The sequence below is a fragment of the Lottia gigantea genome (genome assembly GCF_000327385.1).
Source record: "Lottia gigantea unplaced genomic scaffold LOTGIsca_42, whole genome shotgun sequence".
NCBI lineage: Eukaryota > Metazoa > Mollusca > Gastropoda > Lottiidae > Lottia > Lottia gigantea.
Window position 1 is genome coordinate 485,851 of NW_008709463.1, and position 27,842 is coordinate 513,692.

The 27,842-nt window shown below is 33.6% G+C and overlaps 2 protein-coding genes across 2 annotated transcripts; one reads left to right on the forward strand and one right to left on the reverse strand.

Annotated features, from left to right (window-relative positions):
- Nucleotides 1-7,848: 7,848 nt before the first annotated feature.
- Nucleotides 7,849-17,743, reverse strand: LOTGIDRAFT_65706 (hypothetical protein; the record flags this gene model as incomplete). Its single annotated transcript, XM_009060339.1, has 4 exons — nucleotides 7,849-7,912; nucleotides 10,903-11,047; nucleotides 11,424-11,553; nucleotides 17,612-17,743. Coding segments are annotated over 4 exons (471 nt in total), but the record flags the coding sequence as incomplete, so codon positions are not given.
- Nucleotides 17,744-24,754: 7,011 nt separating this feature from the next.
- On the forward strand, nucleotides 24,755-27,667 carry LOTGIDRAFT_97849 (hypothetical protein; the record flags this gene model as incomplete). Its single annotated transcript, XM_009060372.1, has 3 exons — nucleotides 24,755-24,906; nucleotides 25,314-25,432; nucleotides 27,492-27,667. Coding segments are annotated over 3 exons (447 nt in total), but the record flags the coding sequence as incomplete, so codon positions are not given.
- Nucleotides 27,668-27,842: the final 175 nt, after the last annotated feature.

A 27,842-nucleotide genomic window follows, 5' to 3' on the forward strand; every position in this document is an offset into this window, starting at 1 on the left:
GTTTTACAGACTGTGTGCACTAAAGTTGCCTTGACAGTCGAAAATATGTAAAGAGTGAGTTAATGCCACTGTCCTGGCAAACAGTCATCATATCATTGAGAACTGCATGGCATTGCACTCAAGGGAGTTGCCCGTCTCCATCAGTCCAAACTCAGATTGACTTATGTTATCCTTTCAGAAGTTCGAGTTCAGAATAGTATTATTGAGAATTATGCATGTCACGGGCAACAGATACCCTAGATTTTGGACATATCAATGTCGGTCGTTTTTGTTTGTTCACCTGAAGTGACCTACATATAGTGGACAATAAGTGACCGCTACTATGATATCAATAATTAAAGACTAACAGATGACTTATTTCCAGGCGATTCAGGTCAAGTCAATATTTGAATTGCATGTACTTGTATGTCCTCTCATAGTGATTAGGGCTAAGAATCAAGATTAGTGTCGAAAACTTTCTATTGTGTCCTACATGATGCCAAATCGAGTGCTCACTGCATGGCGATGTCCTTCATCAGAAGCTAGAAAAAGAGTAGAAAATTCGGACACATAAACACCCTTTCACTTCATATCATTAGCAAAGACAAAACACTATCTGGACAAAAAGAACATCATCTTAAAAAGTTTTGGCCAGTTGCCACGTAGAAATTAATGGCAACTCGTGATACGGCTCAAATTTTAATCGACGTTTCCGTCAAGAGTCTCGGCTAATTAAAAAGAACTTAAAGTTGAAGAGTCGTCTCTCTTATTTCCAAAGATTGACCACTCTCTTGACTGTAACCATCCACGGCTTCACGAGTGGCTACTTGCAATTTATTTTAAAACCACTTCACACGACGACTTGAGAATCATACTGAATTTAAGTGAGTTCTCATTAAGTTTTTATAGTTGTATTTTTAATTCTAGTCGCTTGTCATGGAATATCGACCTACTTTCATTTTAGGGACAGATTCGCTATTTTCGGGGGTTGATAATAAGTTATATATCTGGAGAGGCAATGGAGGTATGGTGTATACTTAAGGTAATGAAATTGGTCGGTTATCAGAATTTTTTCAGTTCAGCAGCTTCTTAAAACAGGCATTTTAATTACAGTTGTATAGCAGATTAAATACGATTTTTAGTAAATTCATAAATATTTAAATTAATAACAGTTTTGACTTGAAATTAATCAAGTTTAAAACTACTGGGTCATTCGAGTTCATCGACTCTCTTAAATATAAGTCAATTTTCATATCAAGTAAATCAAAGTCACGCTGGTTCAGATAGTTTGGTATTTGAATAAATCGATTGTAATGAAGAGATTGACGAATGCCATGTAGGAACTACACGCTTATCTTCACAATAATTATGGCATAGCCAACCTCGTCTTGTGAAAGATGACTATTGCAGTCAAGGTATTTAAAGACGAAGTTCATAATGGCTTGACATTGTGAAGATGTAAGAATGGTGGCTATTGCAGTCAAGGTATTAGACGAAGTTCGTAATAGCTTGACATTGTGAAGATGCGACAAGCATCATAGAAACTGTAAACCTAAAAAGTTATTTCTAAAAATGTTATAGTGATCTTATTGCACACTACATGGTGTTGCCCATCTTCATCAGCCCAATAGAGAGATACTCTCACATCCACACCAAAAGTGTTTGGTATTCAGATAATGTAATTTACTCCCTACTTTTACCCGAGTTCTAAAGAATATTTTCTGTGATACATGTTGTTATTTCGGAGGGGGTAGGTTAATTAACAGATCCGCCCATTTGAGTTGAATTCCAATAGAATTATATTGTCTTAGGAACAAACAATACTTGGCCTCTTAGCATCAATGTCTAAATAAATATATATTAGTTTATATAAATACTTATCAATTATTACCTTCTAAAGGCGTTAATTATTCAAGTTATATCAATAAGAAAGGGAAAGCTCAAACACTTAAAGAGTTTAGACATTTTGTCCAGTCAATAGATTTATAATGACGCCCGATAAGATATTGTGTCTTTATTTTTTTCATAACCGGCCGATAACTTGGGGTGTGTTAATCTTTCGTATTGGAGGCGCAAATACGTGAATTTTTCTTCTAATTTTGTATAGGGGGTTTAAAGAGCGAAGTGAAGAGACAATTTTGTCAGGGAGATTAACTTACTCGTCTTACTTTCCAACGATCTGCAAACCCTACAGCACAAAACACTTGGTTTATTGTCCCATCCGAACGTTTGAACGATCAGATGACTGAATCGCTGTTATCATCTTACGAGTAGTTTTAGTGAGACTGGACTCTCTGCTAAAAAACAGTTTAAGGAACATTATTTAAATCCCATTGGCTTATAACATTGGCAAATCAATCCTAATATCAATCGTTATTCCACAACATTTAACTTCTTACAATTTATATATAATAAAAAAAATCTGTCCGTTCTCTGAAATATCGTTACTTTAATGAACCAAACTAAATACATTTATTGTCAATTCATTATGGTTTATTCTTATAGCCTTTCAACAATAGAAAAATAAATACTAATAGTTTTTGTTATTTATTTTCAATAGGTATATCGATCGGGTCAATAATCGTCTATAAATATAATGTTTATTGTATCCGGTAGTAGATATTGTGGTCCATACGGTGTCAGAGAATTTCTTACACACAGCTGGCCAATACTGTCATAAAACTTATATTTTGCTCGATTTTAACTGACATAAAAAAACTACTAGTTCCTCTGTCAAAATATCCTGGCGTCTTCGTGTACCAAAATCGCGAAGGAATGTTCAGTTACTCATGTACGAAGTTTTAACAAAGTTGTACATAAGCACACCTATCAATTTTTTGAAGCCGATAAAATCGACAGTTGCACTGGCCGACATCATCCTAACATCCCACTCTTCCCTAACCCTACCCCACTCTTCCCTAACCCTACCCCACTCTTCCCTAACCCTACCCCACTCTTCCCTAAGCCTACCCTACCCTACCCTGCTCATGTTATACCATCCAGCAGAAATAAGATCCTTTCTTCGACGGTTAAAAGTCAGTCATTCGACCTACGCCCCCCTCCCCTCCCCTCAATAGTATAATATCTAGCCTACATTTCATTAAACTCTGATAATATATTGACGTCTATGTAGGTAATAATTACAACTAACAATCATCGTGCTGTATAATATATATCAATGATAATATGCAGGAATTCGAGTGTGAACGAACGATCAAAAGAACTGGTTCATGAATGAACTACGATAGTATGCCACAGTTGTGACGTCAATCGCGGTCCTTTAGTGATACCGACTTAAAGGCATATAGTCAGGTAATATAGCCGAATGCAGAAATCAGAAGAGTGTCGTATGTTTATCTAAAACGTTGCATGTAAAAACAACCGAATTTTAATTTCTTGTAAACGACTAAATAAAATTTGTTCCAATGGTAAAATTTTGATCACGGACATTTCGAATTCAGTCCAACTGATTTGATAAAGCAAACTTTTTCGAATTGTGCAAATCCAATTGTCATTTATGCTGAAATAGCTCATAACGTGCAGAAACAATTCTTCATTGGTCCCTAAGATGCAGAAAAACAGGACGTAAAATTAATTTGTGACCAAAAATAAGGAGACAATCATTCTTTAAGATTTATTAGTCCTTTATGTTGGTATATAATAGAACCTCAGCTGTGATTTACATTAATCTTATCTACAATCCTATTTTACTTAAAATACTCCGAGAAAGGGATTGGTCATTGATAAAATATCTAATAAACATAATAAAGAACTGTTTATTTCAAAATTAATTCAAAAAGTTGCTTTATCGGCAGATATTTATCAACCTGGAAAATATGAGAAAAATTGTGAAAAGTTTTAGAATAGTTTACTCTGTTGAATATAGCATTTTAGGATTTCAGGGAGGGTTTTTGATTAGGCTTAGCGATTAGGGTTAGCGATTAGGGTTAGCGATTAGGGTTAGCGATTAGGGTTAGCGGTTAGGGTCAAGACCCGTCGTAGTAGACTAACATAGAAGGTCTATCAACCAGTTGGTCATCTTCACAATGTCAGGCTATTACGAACTGTGTCTTATACCTTGACTGCATGAGTCACCTTTCTTACATCTTCACGAACTGTCTAATACCTTGACTGTAATAGTTACCTTTCTTACATCATCACAATGTCAAACTATTACAAACTGTGTCTAATACCTTGACTGCAATAGTCACCTTTCTTACATCTTCACAATGTCAAGCTTTTACGAACTGTGTCTAATACCTTGACTACAATAACCAACTTTCTTACATCACGGAAATTTTTAAATGCAGATTTGATTGGATTGTACTTGTAGGCAAACTAATACAGCATATCAGAGGCATCGACTGAAAGCCTGTAAAATAAGGTGGGATGATTTGGATAAGACGTAAAACAACTATATAATTTCAACTAGTGCGAATTCCTTTTCACCAATGAATTTTTCATTCATGTTTCAACCAGTAGGTCTTCTGACTGATTAGCCCATTGAAAAGCAAGTTTATTGGAGGTGTGATCGTGATAACACTACATTCTTATAGACAGATATAAACCTATTCAAACTCTCGCTAGGTCCTTGACGAATTTAATAGTGACTTTTTGATATCAATGATATTTTAATGCCTCGTCAACTCTAAAACTGTGTGGAATTTCTGTCAGCTGTTCGTCAGCTCCTCGTCTGGTGATTTGAAACAATTTAATATATAATTTGTTTATTGAACGATACCAAGAGAACGGTCAACATTGGTCCACAGCAAGATGAACTCCTTGCAAAGACATCACCAAACATTTATTTTTTTTTTTCAGAAAAAGTACCAAGTGCAATGACCGGCGTGCCCTCTGTTTGTTTTGATAGGATTAATTTCATATACTTTATCTAATCAATAAGATTTAAAAAATAGTAACACATTTTTTAATTTAAAAACTTGTAAAAGAAAACAAAACGTGTCACTGTGACAATGTCGGCTCTACACGTTTTACCGGATTATATCTGGTAACATATTTCATACAGGCGAAACGTAAATAGAGAAAGGTCTTATCTTGACAGATGTCCCCCAGCTAGACGAGAGACTTCCATAGAGGTGCTGATTGTGGTCCCGGGTTCTTTTTTCATACTTAGCTGAGATTTTACTATGTATCAATCTACTCCTCGGGGCACAATGTTTCTGGCATTATCACAATAATCTTCAAATTGTAACTTTCTTATACATATAAAAGGAGCTTGTGATTATATTTTTGAAACGATAAAGTCTTGAAGTGTACTCTTGAGAAAATCTTTTGAAAAAGAGAATTTGTTTTCGGAAGTGTGGTTCTTCATGCGAGATATTATGTACATTTTTAAAACGATTTTCAGAATGACGTTTAGAAGAAAAAAAAAAAAAAATAACGATAACTGCTCAGCTCATACGTATTATAATATATATATGAAGCATAACGTAATTTCAACAATTTACATTTTGTAAAATTACAGAAATATCTCATTAAATATTGTAGTATATTAATAGCTAGATATATCTAGATACTAATCAATAATATTTTTTATAATTGGAGTATTATAGTCATATATAAATAGCTGAACAAATAAACCTCCCCCTCGCGTATATAAATATAAAAATATAAAAATATAAAATATATATCGTATACTCGTATACACTGATCAAAGATGCCTTAAAACAGATGTTCCAATATGCAAACAGATGCTGCTATAAATTTATACGACACCCACAAGTTCTGTATCCTAGACCACGGAAAGACGTGGGAGGTGGGAGAGTTGACGTAGCTGTTTCGGGAAAAGTTTCCTCATTACGTTATTGTAAAATATTTCCACAAAAAATTCCCCAAGAGGCGTTATAACTGAACTCGTATACACATGGATGCAGCTATACAGCAAAAATTTCCCTCATTGCACAATGTATAGTTTATTCATATTTCTATTCAAACTATGATATATCTTCTTTCGACAGTTGCAAATACAAAAGGTGAAGACGAATGAATGGATGGGTGTTGATGAAAAAATCCACCCCATTGTAGTGTCATTCACTACATTCCTTACAGTCAACAAGCCGACAAAATCAATGAGATAGACAAGTCAAACATCTATGCAGGTCGCTTCAATCGGTACGTATGTAAATGTAGATGAACTACATGCTAGATTAAAGATGAGTTTTTGTATCAGTAAAGAATAATGGCAGGTGAAGAACATGGGGTCAACGACCATTCTTATTTACGGCATCATAAAAATCATACTTTGTCCATCAAATATCAAAAATGATAAGTGCTCGAGGCATAGTGGAGTTTAAAAAATAATCATAAAGTTATTAGGTAGTAAAGACAGTCTAGAATGCCCGAGGTCTAGTGATAAATACCAAACATACTCCACATTTCATAATATTACACTTAATAACACTGTTAACTTTCTGTTATTTATACCAATAATATTCTTGTATTGCCTATTTTTATACCAAATATGGTACAGGAAATGGCATTTTAAGTTTAAAGACCAACTTTTGTAACTGTCTCTGATTTATCAATTATGATCTTATAAAGCCTATAGAAAATGTCCTCCTTCATTTGAACTGTGTTCGCCTTTTCTAAAATTCACTAAAATAAATTTAATTCATGATGCTTATTGTACGATCTGTCATCTCAAAAACACTTTTTCATATTTTCAGTTTTTCTTTCGATAAAAACACGATATTTTGTCACGATTTCGTCAACTTATGATGGTTTGACACGACTGTATTATGCGACTTTTGTAAAAGAAGCAGGAAAAGTTTTGTAGCCATCTTTCGTGAAGGCACTCATTCAGTTTGAGTGGCTCTAATCTTTAAACACGGTTTGATCTAACGATTTAATCTAACGGTTTTCTATTGCTCTGAAACCACTTACAGAAATGGGGCAGTTTGGTTGTGGGCACAGTTAGTTTCACACGTTCAATTCAGCGTTCATTAATTGTCTGAAATCCCCTATTTGCAATTGGACAGACAGCTCGTTCTAATGTTTCTGTGTTGTAAGTGCCGTTCAATTCAGCGTTCATCCCTGACTTGCAGACAGCATCCTTGATTCAGCTGATATCAGAGATCATTCTAATTGACCAAAAATTAAGAAAATCTTGTAATTTATTTCAACATTTATTATGAATAATCAATCACTAACAGAATTTTATAGTGCACGGCAACACCACACTTTATAACACAAAACATCATACAGAGTTCTCTTTTCTTTATGATGTAGGCGGAGCGTCCCAATCACGTGACATGTCACATGACTTTGACAGAATACTTTGAAAGCCACAGAAAATATTTGCATAAAGTTCAAAACACTTTTGAAGCATTTGAAATTATAGTCAATGAAAAAATGAAATTGGAAACACTAAAGAAAATTTGAAATTTCAAAAAAAGGAAAATTTGGAGCGAATTCGGAAATTTGAAACAAAAGGAGCAGACGAAAAGAATATTGTCTGCCAATGACGTAGTCAAAGTATTAAAATCATTTGAAATGTAATATATTCAGACCAAACATGAATGAATGATCCTGCTAAGAATGAAAAACTTAAATATTCGACAAAAACTAAACCTCTATAAACAAATAATCGGCCATTTTTACCCGAATATTTTGGATATTCCGAGATTTGAAATCCTATTTGAAATGACAATCGTCTTCGAATTTAAATAGACTTTTAATTAGGATTTAGGCTATTACTAATCTAGACGATATCATTTCTTGAGGAAGTCAAAATATCAGATCCAAACGTACTCTGGATTTTAAAAAAATCACCATCATTAATTGCATTGTATTGTGCATTACTTTGTCCTTTATACAAACAAACTTAATATATATATATATATATAATAGGGTAGGTAGGGGGTGGGGACAAAGACAAAGCCAGGTAGAGGAGGGGGGCGGGGGGGGGGGGGGACTCACAGACAAACTGAACTGAATTTCAGATGATAAACAGTGCTGTTGGGATAGAATTTTAAAACCTTTTAAAATTCTAAATTCATTCAATAGTTATTAAACTTTTCTGTTCAATTTCGAAATAGTTATAAATTAAAGTGGTCTTTTTCGATTTTTTCTTTGAATTTTGAAATTTTCGTTTAACCAATCAATAAGCAGGATCTTTTCAGTTTAAAGAGACTCACCCTGGCTTTTTCTTTGAATTTGTACACGTGATATTTATAGACAATTTTCAACAAAAACAAACAAACTGTAAACAAACAAAACATATCCCCGGCATAGCATTCGTGTATATACAACTGTAAGAGGTGATGATAAATTTAGTAGATTCTGATTTCCAAAAATGTAATTTTTTCAAAATTTTATAAAAGTTTAAAATTTAACATCACGTTCAACACCAACACCAGTTTCAAAATTCGAATTTTCAAAAATAATGCCCCAAAAAGTCCAATTGCAATCAATCAATAGGAAACTGGTATATCATTATGCTAAACATCTTATGACATCACTTCCGCCGTATCCAAAGGAAGTGACGTCATAAAATTTCAACCAATCAATACTCTTCCATTCTCGTTCTATATACAAAATTCTATATACAATTTTAGCTGCAAATGAAAACTTCAACAAAAACAAAGCCATAATGAATTTGGTGACGTCACTTAGATGAATTGCAACACACCAAAACAATGTACAGTTTTAACAACATTTTACAAAGCGTGATTTGTGAATTCATTCAAATTTTTTGATTCGTTTGAAAAAATTGTCATATATGAATATTCTATTAGTTGTAATATTTTTACTTTCAGAAATTTATTGTTCTAGGAATTTTTCATCAAAATATATTTTCTACAGAAAACAACCTAAAAACTTCCACAAAAATCGTGATGGATAACTAGCTGAATTCGAGTTTTTAATCTATCTTTATCAAGCAAAAAAGCTGAATTCCCAATTGCAGAGTGCATTGGGTGTCTAGAAGAAAAGCCAGTACAATAAGACAAATGACGAACGACATAAATATCATGTTAGACACAATAATACAAGTTCTCTCATTCAACATCATTAAAGGGATTCTTCCCACAAATTAAAGAGATTGTAAAGGGGTTTTCTAAATTTGTTACGTGTATCGGGGACACTAACATCAATTTGCACCATTTTAATGTTCAATCAGACGTCTGTGGTTCTTGCAATTCCCCTAAAACTAACCGTTTTATTACATGTAATCATGAAGCATAGGCCTATTTTGCGATCAGTGACATCATCAAACAGTTAGTTTTAGAGGAATTGCAGGAACCAAAGACATCTCATTGAAAAATGGAATTGTGTAAATTGATGATATCAGTGTCCACGATACACATAAATAATTTAGAAAACCTCTTTACAATCTCTTTAAGACGAACAATACCTTTTATTCCAAGTTATAATAAGTTAACGGCATCTTTGGTATTTGGTGTTATATTATATGGATGTTATTTTTAAAGGAATGTTTTCAATGAATACACAAAATTACGAAGATTTCTTTCTTCAAATTTCAGTCAAATTTAGTCGGAAAATTTACTAAAAAACTAAATATCTATAAAATTGCCAAAAAACAAAAATTATTTTCTTGATTCTAAATGAAGAACTTGTTTGAAATTTTCCACGATGAAAATCCCAAGAAAAATAAAAGAATTAAATGAATTTATTGGTCACATGATATGACTTTCAACCAATCAGGAATAAACTATGAACAAATCAAAATCATGAATGAAAAAAAAAAACAAAAAAACGAAAATATAAAGAAAAAACGAGTGAATGAATGAATGAATTTAGCACTTTTTGATACGATGACAAAGGATGAATGAATGAATGATATATATACAAATGAATGAGAGAAAAATGAATGATTTGACTAAATTTCAAGAGGATGTATGAACGATAACACTAGGGTTGGGGTAATAATGATTAGGGTGTGTTTGAAGAAGGTTTTTGGAATATTGATCAAAGTTAGTATTTTGCCCGTTATTTCCAAAATGTTTTTTCTGTAACCGATGACGGAAAATGCGATGTGTATAAGTTGGAACTTCTTGGTCTGAGTTATCAGACTTGTTATCTTGGTCACTACAGTCCTTTTCACTTTCCGTACTCGGATGAGAATGAGTTATTCGTCGCGGGTGAATAATCCCATTGGGTACTCTTTCCTCATAAATGTTCGTCTCGGTACCCATTGGGTCGTATTCCATACAAGCTGCCGCGTCAAGAAGTAATCCCAGGTTATTTTTTGACGTCAGAACCGGGTTGTATTGAGAATAAACGTCCTTGATCGGCTCGTCAAAAGTTTTCACTTCCACGAATTCATTTGTCTGTAAATAAAAAAAAATTCATTGAGCAAAAGTTCTGAGTAAACTTTAATAGGATACTACCTCTACCTCCAAATTTGGGGTGCATATTTTCAATCCATATTATCGGTTCACAATGCGAATAATAAGATACATAGTTTGTCTAAAATAAATCATTGGAAGCGACATATGGTGGAATAAACCACAGGCCATGGTGACATTCTAGTGTTCAGTTTGATTTGAAAGTTGAAAACATTGTCATTTAAAACCATTTGTTAATAACTAGAATATCGACCTTTATCAATCAGGATCCTTATTCTTCAAAACTTAACTGATGATTTTTACTTCCAGTTATCTGATTGGTCAATTAGTAATATTGATTTCAAATCTAGTATTATTATCCAATCAGATTGCTGCATTTCTTAAAATCCTGATTTTATATCTGTTAAGTTTTCGAAAATAAGGCTCCAGGATTTGATTTGAAAACATCTAAGATTGGGTTCCTGGTTGGTTAATGACAGGGATTCCCATGTAATCTGATCATATAAAACTTCTTACCATTTTATTAATATCGGTCTGGACGCAAGCATTGCTGACATCCGATAATTTTTCAGGATACATCTGAGCTTCCATGGACTGGACTCGTTTCTCAAGAACAGCTCGACACCATCGTTCACTGTCCAATTGTCCTCGCAGCTCCATCAACACGCTTTTCATATCCTCAATGCTGTCTTCGTTACTGTCCGGAGAACTGCCCATGCTGATTCCTTCATCACTCGATTCTAAAAACAGAAATTTCAGGATAAAATTCTGCTGTGAATGACCGACATGATTATGCTCATCATCTTGTACAAGTAGCTGATACCACTTTTCATTATGAAATACTTACGTTACTTATGATTGATATACTTCCTTATAGGATCGTTACTATTCTACTGTTTAATTTTTATTTATAAGGTATCAAACATTTTGAGAAAGGTGAAGTCATTTTCCTTTAACGTTTTATTTAGGTATGAAATAAGCCTAGCCAGTTTACATTAAAAATCAATTGAACTTGAAATAATGCAATAAACAGAGAAAAGTTTTTACGCATACCTGTGTCTCGTTTTTTCCGTTTCGGGGGCGGAGAGTTGGTGAATTCGAGCTGCTTTGGATAACGGTCTCGTTCTATCAGCAGACGTTTCAGGGTAGCGTTGGCTGCTATCAATTCTTCATTCTGGGCAATCAATTTAGCTTTCTCTTCCTCCAAACTCATAATATGCTCGGAAGTATGTTGTAAAATGGCAGACTGAAGAAGACAAATCGTTAAAACATCGTGAATACTAGTACAAGGTAGAATCAATAAGTGATTGATTGGAATAGAGTCTTTTAGAAGTTTCTTGTACTATCGGGAACTTTTTTATATCAACAGAAAATAACCATTAACGGTTCCCTGAGAATACAGTGAAAAGTAGAAGTCGACGACGGTAAAAACGAAGCTCAACATAACACGAAGTCTCAGCTTGGTCCAGGCCATATCCTTCTTTAATGTACCGTCAGTAAAAGAGTAATTTTCCCGTAGCTCTTATCACAAGTAATCTCTACTACATGATTCTTAATGAGATATAAGGCAATAGTACTATCGTCATATGTTAAATTATGAAGTCATCTAAGATATTCTACAATTCAAAGGATTGTGTCTATTAAATATGGTCTTATTGGGCTTGGGCAAAAATACTTTTGAGGGTAATAGATAGATAATTATTTAACATTTAAAGTTTCATGAATAGAGAAGAGAATAGAACTGGAAGTCTCGTTTGGTTTTATTTAAATAAAAACCAACGATGATGTAAAAACCACAAGTTCTTCGCGCCATAATAAGACAGCAGAAGTCTACCACAGACGTGTATTTTTAGTAACAGAATCCGTGTACGACCTATATTGGCAGTAGACAAGAGTCGGCCAATAAACTAGCGAGAGAGTTGACTAGACCTACAAGGTAGCTTGGTACACATAACTTGGGGGTTATAGCGATATCTATTCAAGTTTTAACATACATTCTAGTCGTGGGAGTCATGAGCTGGCGTTTAACGATTTAGTATATCATGAATATTAGTTACACTGGGCCGATATCAAATTGTATATAGTTTAGTTAACAATATTATTAGGCAATTTAATTCCAGTTTAAACGGGCCTATGATTATATGAAACGCCAATCTTCATGTATACGTCAAGTGAGCTTACATTACTTGAACAAATTTTGTAAGACCATCTCATGATTTGGATAGTCTTATTTCAAAACTCATTACAAGAGACAAAATGTCGTTCTAAAGTCACTTTTCGTCTTTCTCAAAATTCAATTGATATTCAGGTATACGTTAAGGGCGCACTCATTACTTGTACAAATTTTGTAGGAGCGTCTTTTTGACGTCTTTGCTTTGGTTAATCTCAAAACCTATTTACATTACATAAGGGGCATATTGCCCGTTCTAATGTCAATTTGCATTCTCCCAGAAAATTAATAATATTGTTTAGGTATAGGTATATATGGGAATCTCCCTTCCTTTGGTCATGTGAAACTAACAACTTCTCATACTACGATATAGTGTAACAAGGGCCTCAGGGCTTATTGTTCTGGTTGAGTGAAGACGGCGATCACGAATTTCGTTCCCACGTATAAAAATCTGTGGTGGTTGATCTCCCGCAGTCCTGTATATGAAAACGATGAATAAGTAACGAGGTATGTTAAGAATTTGGTCATGAATGGCGGTTGTTTCGTACCGTTTTATTCATTCTACCTTTTATTGCCTGGATATTTTCAACAATGGCCTCTTAAGCTTTTCAAATATAAAAATTGTTTCTACTGTGTTTTCTAAATCACCCATGTATATCGGGACACATTTCCATAGAATTTACAGTCAGATACTATCACGATACTATCACTAAGCTTATAGCCAACTCTTGTTGTACAGCTAGTGTAAAGTATATATTAAAATATATTATGTTTATTAAAACGTTGGTGTGCGTTTAAAACCGAATAATATCTTTCAAGTCAAGTGATCTGCACCAATGCGTTACTATCAAAAACCTTAAGGTGTGCAGAGTTGGCATTTGTTTACATTAATACTTATCGGCTTGTTTCGATCGTTTCTTTAGGAATTTCTTTACCCTACCGTTTTTCGAATAAATCTAACAATATGTAGGCCTAAAAAACGTTATGCCAGGGTTAGTGACGTCACATTTCCAATGAAAAATGCCCTCTGCGTACCGACAACAAATCGGTTGAATATCACCTGAAGTTCACAAGGAATAAAATTTGATTTCTGACAAATTGAACAGCGACTCTTTCTACTTTATTTATTTTAAATAAGATCTATTACAGACGTCAGAATTATTAGCCCTAGGATGGAATGATAACTATGTTTTAGCCTCCAAACACCAATATAATATTAGATGAAAAATGATTTATAGCCTGTCGGTGGTTTCCTGTGTCAACGACCTTCTGGTTCATTGAAATCTGTGGCTAATAATTGAACCATTCGTTATTCTCCCACGAACACGGTGTGGGTGTTAAAAAAAAAATAGAACCCTTCATTATGACAAGAACAGCTTTGATGGATATCAAGCAGAACCGGTTGACAAGCAACTAACTGGCCGACACTAGGATCGAAAGCATCAGAATAACTCTATTTTGCCGATAGTTATGCCTACTTTCACGATCCCCGCCATGCGACCCATTGAATCCAGTTTTCACAAGGATAAAGTCCTAAAATACGTTCCCGAGAATGGTGTGTGTCTTTGAGTCAGTCCTTTCATGAGTTATCTATAGTTTTATACTCAATTTACGCAGGTCGACTGGAATATTGAACTCGATGAATTGGTCTTCCCTGTTTTTGTGATGAAACCACACAATAGTACAACATTTTCATTGTAATAAGACCATTCTAATAATGACGGAAATACATTATAATTTATTATACCCGGTCGATACAGGGAAGTCATTAATTATTTCATCTTAATGGGTGATACTAGCCCTAATAACAACAGACCTACATCGCACTGAATTTAAATCATGCGGATTCGACACATAAAATGACAAACGAGAACATTTCTAACTGTTATGACCTTATGGTGAAATACGATTATTCATATTATTTAAACGATAACGGCCCTTGTAATATCATTGCCTGATATTCACAACCTCGTATACTCTGACCTTTGACATTTAGTGACGTCGTCACCACCTGATCATGAATGAAACGGGAAGAACAGCTGATGTGATCAGCTGATATGTTGATGACAAGCTCGATGCTGTATAATTGTAATATTCTAATTCTGATTATTAAATAATTAATTAGCAGTCTACTGGATATTTCATACCAGTACGAATAAAAACTGAATGAATTTTAATAGTGGACCTAACAGTGTTTATTTTATGCCTAATTCTTAACCAAACGCCCCATTGGATTTTAAATGGAAAATTTTATATTTTATAAGGGAAATTGAAACAATAATAAAACGACACAATATAAAATATATTGTTGATCCTAGGTATTTTGATATTAAAACTATTATTGTACAAAATGTCACATAATATTAAAAGTTTTTTTTAAAACTCGTCTAGACGTTCTTTTCAATTTATATATCCGTGAACAATGTAAACAATTTAGTCGACCTTGGGGGCGGATAGTGATGACTACATTTCTAGCGGACTGTCCACCGATTACGGGACGTGGTCAAGTCTCTTTGCAATAAAACAACCGTTTTCGACGCATATGGCATTCGGACTTATAAGAACAGTCACTGTTGTCGTCTCTTCTAGAGAATAATTAATTTAAATTTGATAGTTAATAGCTATGTGAACTCTCTAAAAGGGATGTCAAGGCGACAAACTGGACGACAGCAAATGTTTCGAAGGAGTAGCTATACACGAAAAAGATTTCCCATAATGCACATTATTAGCCATATAAGCCCCCAGAAAGCCTTGTCGACAGCAAACGCTTAACGCAGAATGCTTTCGAGTGTTGCATAAAAGCGAAACATGTCTTTCCTCGCCTTGGTCACAACCTTGACAATATTTGAAAACTGTAAAAAAGCTTATTGACCTAGTTCAGGGAAGTTTATCAAGTCTTGTTAATGATGTAATGTTTCCTTGTTCCGTTATGATACAATTGGTTAACCTAGCAGTTTAGTTCTGTAAAATTACACTTTGACAATCGTGTTTTAATCTCAATATGTCGGGCAAAATCGTACTCGTTGAAGTCATCGTTTCACCGTGTCAAGCTTTTAGGAACTGCCTCTAATACCTTGACTGCAATATCCACCTTTCTTGTTTCACGTTTGTAAATGCAGCGATTTGGTTGGATTGTACCCTTCCGAATACAGCCAATCAGAGCTCTAGATAAGACGCAGTTCGTAATAGCTTGACATTGTGAAGATGTAGTTCGTAACAGCTTGACATTGTGAAGATGGGTTTCGAAATATCTATTTCATTTTCTTAGGGAAGTAATAAAGATGGGGCGAGGTTCACGTAATCTCAAAATTACCAATGCAAACAGGATTTTTGTTAAATAGAACTTTTTTACTTGCTAGAAGAAAAAAAGTCCTAACGAATAAAATCATGTTCAACAGAGGAAACACTCGAGCGATACTCAAATTTGGAATGATTTCATCGGTTCCTGAAATCGAATTCTTCCTCCAAAAAATTCCTCATTCGTGATGATCTGGTGTGTGCAGAACTTGTTTCCTTATAAGGTCATTGAAATAAAAACGGAAGCAAATTGCAGGTTTCGTCTTCGTGACGGAGCATCACGCCATTTGATAATCAACTACACATAGAACATAATAGGGACGGACATATTCTGTATCTTCACTATGTATAGTTACTACAAACTTCGTCTTATACCTTGACTGCAATTACCATTTGCTTCGATTATGCGTAAAGGAATCAATCAGAGGCCGTAAAGAAATCCGTAAACAATATGCCTAAATGTTTTAATTCTTCGTGTGAAGGGCTCTGATTGGTTGTATTCGCTAGCGTACAATCCGATCAAATCGCCACATTCCGTGATAGAAGAAGGGTAAGTATTGAAGTCAAGGTATAAGACGAAGTTCGTAATAGTTTGACATTGCCAAGATCTTAACCAACAAATTATGTCCTACGTCAAATTTAAAAAAAAAATTTGAGAAATAGACCAGATTTTATATTTGAATGGTTTTATTCGAAATACCTCGTCATTTTTAAATATACCATTATTTGTAACGAATGTGTGTAGTTTTGATAAAGGAATAATGAATTGTGATAAATCATAGTTCTGTATGTTTTTACAGCTGAATATTTAGAGGAAGTAGTTAGAAATCGTAGGAGGCATTGTGGGAAATATTAGATTGAAAATTAAATTTAATTTGAATAAATTACTTTCTTGTCTTGATCACGTCTTATCTTGATTGAGCTCAGAAAATTCAATTAGGAAGGCACTGAGCTTATACGACTCTAAAAATATCATCTTTCCATTTTAGACCTGCAAGTCCGAGAAAATATGGTTACAGCTAGCATATTTTTTGAATTGAGTGCCTCGATATATTTAATATATCATTTAATAGTTATAAGCTAAGAGTATTTTAGATAGCATATTTCATTGCATTATAGAGCATTTTATGCCACAATTTATCTTATATAAACGATGGATTATATTTCATTTGATACATTATATTTTATATCCACGATGGATTATATTTCATTTGATACATAATATTTAATATCCACGATGGATTATATTTCATTTGATACATAATATTTTATATCCACGATGGCATATTTCAATCGAAGTAGTGCATTCAAGTTATTTATTGTTTATTATAAAGTAATGATAGAAATATGACAGTAAAATAATCGTTCAAAGTATAATTAGGCCATGTAAAGTGTTATCGACTCACTAAGTCAATATTTATTTTGGCTCGACCTGACCAATTCGGCCATACTTAGTGACCTACACAGTTATAAAAATAGCTCTCGCTGACCAGCGGATCGTGTTTACTCAAGTCTGGCCTGAGTATGTTGTAAACAGTACTGGTCAGTTGCTATTGGTAATCAATATTCAATGTCTGGTGAACGGTTATAGCGTCATATACCAAAAATAGTTCCGGTTATAACTCACAGTGACCCAATTAATATAAAAAACAAATCGAAATATTTGGTTAACCCAAAACATGAAATTTTGAATTTCAAATTTAGTCTTCCAACTCAAAAGTTTTAATTTTTCAATTATTCTAAAATATATCAATTTATGATACACTAATATGGGTCTTTTCTCTGTCTTCAAATTTTGGGTTTAAATTTCAAAATCTTAAAACAGTGGTATATTTACCTTGCTGAGTTTTTCGCCATCGTGATGGGGAATCAAATTTTTCAAGTTTTCATATCCTGCATTGATGCTTTGCATTCGTCGTCTTTCATTGTTGTTTGCTATTTCACGACGCAGCTTTTTGTCCGGATCTTGTGGACGATTCCTGAAATATTATCAAATTTGAAAATTAAATTGGTTTGGAAATTTTAACATGAGGAAATTTGCTGTCCATGGTCTGAGTTTTATTAACTGTAAATTCATTTTTATCTGGGAGGGGGGGGGGGGGGATTTATTTTACATCGAGCTAATATTTCATTATTTTTCAATTGTGCTTTGATTTAATCAGAAAATTATTTACATCTTTAGAAATGAGATCTTAGTTCTAAGAAAAAGACAAAAAAATATTTCTGTTGATTTGGTGAATTTCTTGGAAAAACTTCAATGAATAAAAGTAGTGGCGTATGAATACAAGAAATATTTGAGGTGATATTTTGATGGCGTTTATTTACAGACCAAAAGAAAACAAAAAATCAAAATATCTACAACTTTTGAAAAAAAAAATGGCCTATAAATAAATTTGTGTTTAAAATGAATGAATATTAAAGATTTTATGGGTTTGTCTTAATCGATAGTTCGACATTGAATACAATTTTCTTACAAATCCAGACAGAAAATGTCGCTTGGCAGCTTGCCAAGACGTCGCCCGCCTTAAAGACATTCTTGGCGTATTGCCAGCAAGTAATTTCCAGCGTTTTCATCAATAAAACGTTTAATTGGGCTAAATTCCAATATTTTTCACTACCTTGCCAATATTAAAAGCATGTTCTAGAATATGATAATGTTTATAAAAACTGGTATGAGTTAGTCTGAAGGGAATTAAAATAGAACTCGAGTCATTATGATATGACTGCTTGTATTTTGGCTGCGAGCCAAGAAAATCTTGTGACTGATTTGGCCCAGCCAGTGTCTATCGTTCGTCCATTATTTTACCACTTCTCATACGTGTAAATTAACTTTGTAATGAAAACCCCATAATTTTGTCAAAATATCGATTCTGTTTTAAGTTTTAGATCTAACGTCAATCTGAAATTTTATTTTCTAAAATGTTTTCATCAGCTGACCTGGTCAGGACACCAGAAGATCTATTTCATCAGCTGATCATGACAGACAGCTGTTTTCTGTTTTTTTACCGATCAAGAAATGTCTCCCTGCAAATTCGAATTTAATTTCCATTTTTAAACAAGATCTACTAGGCCCATATCAACATTCTAAATATTTCTGATTTTTGGCAATATTTTGAAAATCTTCACTTTTGACGAATAGCTTGAAATTTGAAACGTAATCAAAAATTTAAGCAAAAATTAAAACACTTTCATTTTTCGAAAATGAAATTTTAAATAATTTCTAAATTTCTAACAAATCTGAGTTCAAACACAACATATTTCAAGTTTTCTCCAATCAATGGCAAAAATAAGTTCAAAATATATTCAATCGAGTCTGCCCTAGCCAAAGCCTGTCAAATCTAAAATACCAAAGTTGTTTTTTTTTTCTTTGCATGTCTAAAAGTAATCAAGAAAATAGAAATTAATAAATAACTTTCAATAAGTTGAGTAGACGACAGTGAATCGTTCAGTCAGTCACCGACCGACATCTTAAACTTTCTACAACAAAGCTGAATGGGCCAAATTTCTCACCAAATATACATTCAAAAACTTGCTTCAAAATCACTCAAAAATCTTCAAAATATCGAAAACTTTGTATGATCAGAATCGAAAATTAATGCCTAAATCGATTCTAAAACATTCAAAAGGAAAAAAATAGAATTTGATTCAAAATTGTCAAAACATGAAAAGACCACGCGTCTTTACGATATTGTTTATACCCGTAAAGTCATGCGTACAAGTTTACTACTAACCGTGTGTAAACAGCTGCTAATCCATCGCTCACAGGACGATAGGCTTCCATTCTTTTCACTTAAAATCACAGAATTAATTCCGTACGATAATCCAATTGTTGAAAATAGTCCAAAAACAGTTTTAAAATAGCCGGGAAATGGACTAAAATCGAGTTGTAAATGTTGAAATGATCTACAACTATGTCGATGTAAGGCTGCTACAGTGAGTAATTATTGGCGCCAAACAGCTGTTAGTCAATTCACATAGAAAACTATAGCTCAGGGTCGACCAGTCTTTTTACTCAAATCTTTGAGAAATTTCTAGAAAATTAATTTTAAAATCTACAAAATGTATCAAATTTCACAATTATCCCAAATTTCTGTTGTTTTAACAAGTTTTCTATTAGAAATTTTATGAAACATGTAAAACTATGACGATGTCGCGTATTTAGAAAGTTTAAAGTAGTGAGTTGGTGTTGGCAAGGCGCGGGAAAAGTCAAGATAAACAAATCAACAGCTGCTTTACGGTTGCTAACCTCATAGTTGGGAGAATTTCATCACAACAAGAAACGAATTCTCCAATATTTCTTTCAATTTTGCAAAATTTGTTTCAAAAACTCTCCCAAATGAAAAATAAAGTATAATTTAATAAAAAAAAAATAAAGAAATTTTGAGGAATTTTGGAGAATTTGTGCAGTTTTGAGCTAATTATAAAATTTTGTGTCAAATTCTCCATAGTAAAATAGTATGTCTGGAATGCAGACAGTGTATGATATGACCATATATAGAAAATCTAAAATAAGATGATGGCTCACGTGACTAAATACTGAGATATGATTGGCTGACAGAATGTCAACAAAGTCTAATCACCGCGTGCTCGATGCGCCGAGTCAAAGTATCCAATCAAAATTATGCAATGACATTGATAAAAATGGACGAGAATGAATTCATTTTACGATGGAAATTTCCTACATTGTTGTCGTGTAGTGTGTCAAACGAGTTTCAGCGACCTTAAAATTCTCTCCTTTTATGACTTGAGGACACAGAAGTAAAAGTTCGGCTACTAGTGGGCCAAGTTGCAGTCATTCATTAGCAAGGTGTATAGTACACTTGAGGTACGGTGTCCCACATAAATTGACCATCCCCTTCCCTACTGACCCACTCTTAAAAATAAACCAGCCCTGTCCCACATAAACTCTCCTCACCTACCTCATAACCTACTCTTAAAATAAACCAGGTAATTATCAAATTATTATCATGGAAGAAATTAACTTCACTATAGAATAAATTCATATAACAATATTAAACAGAACCTGAAACATGTTACATTCTTTGAAATGAAAGAGGACGTCCTTGCTTCGGACCGTGGCCTGTGCTTTCTTTGAATTGTATTCTCATTTCCCCTTAACACTGTGCAATCTTCAGACTATTCAGCCTATTTTCTTAGACTCATATATCTATGACGAATATCAGCATAAATGCCTTAGCTAATTGGGCAAAATATTTTTTTTTATAGTTTCCATTCCATTGTCATTTAGGCCTAGCTCCTTACTTTTCTAATATTTGTCCAATATCTATGAATGGCGTATATTTTAGGTGTTGCCGAGTAAATAACACTAAAATCAGGTATAAATCAATCATTGTAAAACTAAAGTATTTTATGTCGCAGGTGTGCATTTTATTTTGACAACTTGCAAAAATATTAACAACGCGTGACATCATAAACTAGTAATAATAAAAAGTATTAAAGTCTGGCAGTATATTTGGATGCAATTTATTTTACATTTTGCTCCTCCTCTTCCTTTTTTATTTTATGATTTCCGTTAATGAAAATCTTCAAACCTTGTAGCCTATAACTTTGCTAAACTAGGCTCTAACCCTTTAATATTTTACTTAAAACCGCCGTTATTAATGTGTACCCCTACTGTCTGCTCCTATGTAAAATTTAGGATATTTTTCCTTATGTTTATAAGTGGCCATGGCCTCCTCCCCTTTGAATATTTAATAGACCTTGCTCTCCCCTCACCTAATGCTTCCTGTTCCTATTATGATGTTGCGTTTCCACGAGGGGATAAGAAGGGGGTTGGTTTTGGCTTTGCCCCCTTACCCCCTTGAAAATTTTAAGGCCGCTGCTCGGCACCCACAACTAATGTTTCCCCAAATCTCCATTGAGTTGGGGCTGATATCTCAAACGTACTCAATACAACAGGTTTAATTTACTATCGCGTGACATTTCCCTCGTTCATTCTGACATTAATCGTGTTTGTCCAGTAAGAAAAACCGCAGATAAAAACGTCTGGATAATGATGTCTATTTCTATGACGTTTTGTTTGGCATGTTGGGGGTCTGCACATGCGCATTGTAAGAATTCTTGATGGCTTCCCTGAACATGGCACATGTTGACGATTTTCATGCTGCGATTCGCTGCAATTAAGAAGTGTTCACAGACTCAATTTCCAAACCGACATAAAGGTGAGAATTATACTTTATTCGTGAATAACCATAGAAAATTTCAAAGGCTGCACTGCTGGAGATCTGTGTCTATTTTTAGATTATTGTTGCTACTATCATAGTGAATAGTTAAAGTTGAGTTGTGGTTTGTGGTCGAAGGGAGACAACTGTTCATTATTTCATCCAAGTTCCATTATCACCGAGAAACTCTATTCCTGTTTACGAACTGTTTAATCTTTTAGAAGTGGCTTAGATAAACTTCTTTTGTTCTTTTGCTAATTTCCATTTTTAAGGTTTTTGAGGTTTTAAAGGCAACACTTCAGATAAGAAAGTTTCTAACTTAAAGATTTTACTGAAAATGATTTTGGTACTGTAAAATAAAATACTTTTAATGTGGCCCATGCCATGACTGAGGAAATGTATCACGAAAGTTGGGATTAATTAAGAAAATATTTTTTTAAGATTTCAAACAAAAGTAAAATGAATTTGGAGATTATTTTGTTGTTATTAAAATCTTTAGATATTTTTACACATACAGGGATTTGTCTCATATGACTTTAAATTTAACATGATTTCTCACTAATATAAAGTTCATTATTGCTGTATTGAGATTATCTGATATCCTTCTTATATTGTTTGTTTACATGCTTGGCCCCCTACTGAGATTATCTTACAGCTTTAACAGACTTTCACTTGATAAAGAGGATTACAGATCCCCAGCAGAGCTAGTAGACCCCCAGCAGAGCTAGTAGTAGGTCAGACTTTACAGGGAAAACAAAAGACGTTTTTTCTGTTAATTTTTCAAGTTTTTTTATATGAATATCAGGAGATTGTAAAACCAACATGTTTTTTTTGTGTGATTTCTGGATTTTATCAATGTTTTGAAGATTAATCATTTAGAAGAACAGGTAGCAATGTTACAAATACTAAATTAAGCATAGGTTTAAACGCCAGTGAAGTCGTACCATTGTTCCGAAATATCAAATGGTAAGATAGTTGGTCGCATTATTAGTACTCTAGGGTTATTGTAATATTTTACAGATTATTATAATAATAAAAAAAAAACAGCAGACGTTATCATATTAACATATTAAAAAGGTATAATAATTTACGTAGACCACTAAGTTGAACTAATCCGTTAATTAATGCCTGACGTTCGAGTGGATTTAAGTTACAAATCTCCGTGATTATAAATCTGTGATTGTACACAAATGAACAAAAGATCAACAAGATTTTGAGGCATGATTACCCCCCTTTGGGAATTATTTTTATTCACATTTTTGACCTTCTAGTACATAATAATGACTTTAGATAAAATCTAATTTACGATCTATTCAAATTTAAAAGAATATCCATGATTTTATGGCGTTCGATTGGTCTGTTAATCTCTTCGCGGCCAATGAAGCATGGAAGTTATTGCCCGACTAGGGTTTAGACATGCTAGGGTAATATGAGGTGTAAGCATGTTGTAATATTTAGTAAATAGATTGATTATTCGATGATTTTTTGAAAAACTTCACCACACCCTGTTGGGGTCTATTTTTACACAGAGAAATGGAACATCGACCCCTGCACCTATTTATAAGCTTCGTAATGACTGTAAAACACCGGACTGAAGTTTGTTAAACTAAAAGAAATAGAAATTGATCTAGTTCTTTAAAATATGATATAAATGCAGCAAATTACTGGCACAGGCTTGAAAATCTTGCGAGTGTTATTAGGATAAATGGATTTGTTATCCAAATAGTTTTATGTTACGGTATGTTAACTTTGATTTTATAGAGTGGCTTTAATTCTTTTGAAGAATAATTTTGAGTAAATGTACCTGAACATTTTAAAAACGATTTCACTTTACAGATTGATGGGTAGGATGTCTAATTGTGATGAAATATTCAAGGACAGTAACTCTTACAACCTTTCTCTAAATAAAGATATGGTTACTATTGCTGATGTCAAACATTTCTCGTCAGGTACCGCATTAAAAACTTTTTAAACTTTTATTGAACTGATAAATGAAATAGTTGTGTATCTAGGGGTGGGAAGTTGGGTCATGCACCCAACCCTACCCTTTCAGATGATTGGCATTTATGAATTTTACCATTTCCCAACCCATATCCCTTTGAAAGTAAAAATAAAGGGGGGGGGGGGGGGGTGGGGGGCAGGTCATGGTTCTCTTTGTAAGAAAAAATAAAAACATAATATGTAGCAATTATAACAGAAATGTTTCTGACATATATCCAGTATTTTGTCAAGTTTCAGAGAAATGTATTTTAGAAGCTGATTATAATATCGGATCTCCTTTTTAAATTTCAGTATTTCCCCAGGGTTCAGAGACGTACCTATATCCAGTCTGTGCACACAATTGTATGACATCATCACTTCCCGTGTACTGTACGTCTTGTACTCAACCTAGTTTGATATTGTCCCAGAATACTCTACGCCCCGGTCTCGTGACCTCACCAATACCTCAAGTGAAAGTTGAACCAAGTGTTATCAGGCAGGGACAGATACCGACAACGTCAGCTTGTCCTGATGCATTGAGACAAGGTTCCAATCTTAAGGTGGGCAAACTTTGAACAGAATTAAAACTTGAACTAGGCTTTCGCAAATGATCATTAATAATGATTTGGTCCTTATTGTTTGAGAAAGTCCTGAAACATGGGTCTAGCTCTAAATGTCCTTCACAACAAGGGTGTGGTTTCTGAAAGTCCTTGACAACAAGGGTGTGGCTTCTTAAAGTCCTTAACAACAAGGGTGTGGTTTTAAAGTCCTTCTTCCACAATTTTCAGGCAATTCAAAACGGAGAAGAATTTTTTACTTGCCGCTGGTTACAATGCAATGAAAAATTCCTTGGACTGGATGATCTGGTCAACCATGTCAATGATCAGCATGTTAAAGTTGAAAGACCTGATGTTGAGTTTCAATGTAAATGGACTGGATGTTCAAGACAAGGAAGAGGATTCAATGCAAGGTATTATTTCTGCTTATGCATATTATTCACAATATCAAGCTTATAACCAACTTCGCCTAAAACCCTGACTGCAATAGTCACCTTTCATATGTCACAGAAATTTGCAGATGCTGCAAGTTGATTGGATCGTATCCTAACAAATACAACCATTAAGAGGCCTCAAAAGAAACTCTGTTAACAATTAGCCATAAGTTTGCCATCTTTCTGTTAAGGGCTCTAATTGGTTGAAGTACCATCCAATCAATTGACTGCTGCATTCCATGATACAAGAACAGTGGCAAATGCAGTCAAGGTTTAAGATGGAATTTGAATTATAAATCTTTTGAATCATTGTTTTGGCAAATAATTAAAAAAATATCCTCTTTATCATGTCTATAAATTTCAAGCATATTTCTGTTTTGTTTTAGATACAAAATGTTGATTCATATTAGAACACATACAAATGAAAAACCCCACCGCTGTTCTGTTTGTAATAAAAGTTTTTCACGACTGGAGAATTTGAAAATACACCATAGATCTCATACTGGTAACTAATCTTTTCTTTTCTTTTCTTTTCTTTTTAACCCAAATATGAAGGTTATATCAACCTTTGTTTATGGCAAAGATCCAGAGGTTATTTTACATTTTCGGACACTTTGAAGTTTAAAGTCTGGCCATAATTTTGCTGACCGGACAACGACTTGTTAAATCTGATTTCAGTTTCCCCAGGAGAAGGCCTCTATTCATATAGACAAAATAGAAGTAACAACGAGTGCCATTTTACCAGCAGTTCCTAGCTCTTATTATAATGTATAACAAAATTAATTTGCTATCAAATTGTATTTAAGCTGTGATTTTGTTGTAATATTGAGTCACATTGTTCTTCGCATTTTGCACCGACATTTTTATTGAAACTGTCCACTTTATACCCCCTTCCTTTCAAATAAATTTTTAGGTTTCCTGATGATTGTAACATACGATATGGCTTTAGAATGGAAGATACTCCATAATATTTCTAAATAAATAGATAAGATCGTTTTGAAAAGTAAACAGTGTAATTTACCCAAAACTGCCCGACAGTAATATTATAAACAGTACCCACATCAGCTCAGATCGTCCCACGATTATACTTCATTGAGTTTTAAGCCTTTGACCCAAGCTGATTTTCTCTATATTTTAATTCTGCACTGAGATGCCTGTATTATACAACTACACTACCAAATCAAAATTTCGGTTAAACACACTTCAAGGGAGATAATCGTGTAAAATATTACATATTATTAGAAAACAAATATAGAATCAAATGAATTATTTTGTTAAAATTTTTAAATATTCTTGATGGATGTCAAAATTTCAGAATACACTTTAAAAAAAAAGTAATTTTTTAAGAATTGACAATATTTTGAATAGATATAGGTCAGAATTATCTTGGTTAGATCAAGGGAGATAACTATGTTAGAAATATCTAGAATTCGTGAAAATACAAAATATAGGTCAAACACACTTCAAGGGAGATAATCGGGTGAAATATCACAGTTGTCTTGTAAAACTTTTAAATTTCTTCATGGAGATCAGAAATGCAGACCTAACTTCAAAAGAGTAATTTAATAAGAATTGACAATGTTTTGATAATATATAGGTCAGTATTATCGTCTTTAGATCAAGGGAGATAACTATGCTTCAATTTCTAAAATCACTTTCAATTAACGACAGATGTAATGCAATTATGTGAGTTAATCACAGCTATATAATGAACTGTAGGAATATTTACTGTGCGTTATACTAACTTATACTAACTTATATGTAAAGTTCATTAGCTGCTACCAATTTATTGTTCATGTATTGGTAAGGATTTCGTGTTCGTTTTGCGATTCGTATCGTTAGTACTTGGTTTATTTATATTGATACGACAGGCCAACCGACAGCTCTGTATCATTACCAATGAATCCATGGACTTTAGTAGCTACTTCTGGTTAAAGAATTTTATTTTTACTCAATTTACATAGAAATAGACAGTATGAAAACTGCCACGAGTATCTCAGAGAAGATTTTATCGTTCAACATATAAGCCATATATTTAGTGATTTTTTCTTATACGTTTTTTTTTTACTGAAACTTCATACTCATAAGATATCAACATTGTGGACCAAACTTTTGGACAATCTGATGTCTCTACTGTATTTTTCAACCCAGCATTCCTCTTAAAATTCTTAGGGAGTTTTGCAAAGAATTTTCATCCTCTAAATATAAGGTCTTCTGACTTTTGAGGTTACCCTTCTTAAATACCTGACCCCTCTCACCGCTTTGGTTTGTCGACCAGCACTCCCTTGGAGAGTGCATATTAATATTTATATCATTGGCATTCACCCTTTACTACTTTGAGTTGTATAGACGGGTAATATAATAACAACTCAAAAATTCACAGTTAAATTAGTGCTCAATACATTAATATTGTAGAGCGATATAGAAATATTAAAACAGAACCATGTTGTTGTTTTCTAGACAGGTAATATATGCAAAATCTTGTTCCCCTACCCTTTTCATTTTTATATAAATAAAAGTGTGTAAGAAAAACCCCTAAACTTTTTTTATTATTATATTTATAGGAGAGAAACCTTACAACTGTCCGTATCCAGGATGTACCAAAGCTTACTCCAATTCCAGTGATCGTTTTAAACATGTTCGAACCCACCAGGAACAAAAACCCTACATTTGTAAACTTCCAGGTTGTAACAAACGATACACAGACCCTAGTTCCTTACGGAAACATGTCAGGACGCATAAACATTTTGTTCCAGCTGCAAATGTGCCAGTGGCAACGGTGAGCACAAAAAAGAGAGCGCAAAAGAGTGGCAAGGGAAATAACTCTAGTAATACTGTGGTAGCAGACGGACAAGAATCTACTCAATTTAAAAACAATACGAATGATTCATCTAAGACTTTCGATCCAGTTTTAA